General features: G+C 36.4%; 1 protein-coding gene across 1 annotated transcript in view; it reads right to left on the bottom strand.

The window, feature by feature from the left end:
* Positions 1-389: 389 nt before the first annotated feature.
* LOC107720335 (structural maintenance of chromosomes protein 3-like) overlaps positions 390-766 on the bottom strand; it is a 17663-nt gene continuing 17286 nt past the window's right edge. The window contains exon 22 of the mRNA XM_016528016.1: positions 390-473. Within this exon, the coding sequence (XP_016383502.1) occupies positions 432-473 (42 nt within the window). The 3' untranslated portion in view covers positions 390-431. The remainder of the gene's footprint in view (positions 474-766) is intronic.

Here is a 766-nt window from a genome sequence, read left to right as displayed (position 1 = left end):
CATAGATTAGGATCAGCTTAGTTTCCATATAGTTTCCAATAGACTTACATCTCTCATTTTTTCAATCCCCATGTCCCCTTAGTAACAGTAACAATCTGATCATAGATTAGGATCAGCTCCTAATGATCATTTTGCAATCTACAATTATATGTAAATTTCTTTCACACCGAAATCACTTAAATGCATGTTACGCCATAATTCCCACTTTTGAACCTGCAAGAGAAAATTCCAGAAGATAGCTAAAGAAACACACACAGAAATGGCACAATTCAACCTCCCTATGTTTATCTGGAGAAACAAAGTCAAAAAAAAGGAAAAAAAAAAAAAAAAAAAGAGCATGGGGTAATGAAGAATGAGTCACCTCTGTGTAGGAGGACTGACACACAATAGAGCCCCTGACTGGAGCGGTGGAGAGAAAGGAGGAAGATCAACTAAGACAGCGAATATGAGAGCCAGGTGGGAGGGCTGCGAGACTGGAGGAGGATGAGATGGAAAAGTAAAGCCAGACATGAGTGGAGAAGGAGGCAAGAGGCTTCTTCAAGGGTACACCGTCATGTCGTGGTCTTCATACAATTAGGTAATATTTGTTAGTTAAATAGATTATTGAATTTCTGTACCTGAATATTACTGTTAGACCTACCTGAAAAACTTAAAAGCACTGTTAATTTAATTAGTATCTTGCTTTTGTATTTGTTTGTGCTATTGCTTGTCATTTATTTGTTATTTTATTACTGACCGTTTTTGTGTCTTTAGTTAAAATAAATTA

The sequence above is a fragment of the Sinocyclocheilus rhinocerous genome, unplaced genomic scaffold (assembly GCF_001515625.1).
Source record: "Sinocyclocheilus rhinocerous isolate Xijiao unplaced genomic scaffold, SAMN03320098_v1.1 scaffold1292, whole genome shotgun sequence".
NCBI lineage: Eukaryota > Metazoa > Chordata > Actinopteri > Cypriniformes > Cyprinidae > Sinocyclocheilus > Sinocyclocheilus rhinocerous.
Note: the sequence above shows the minus strand (reverse complement) of the source record. Positions and strands in the feature narration are given on the sequence as shown.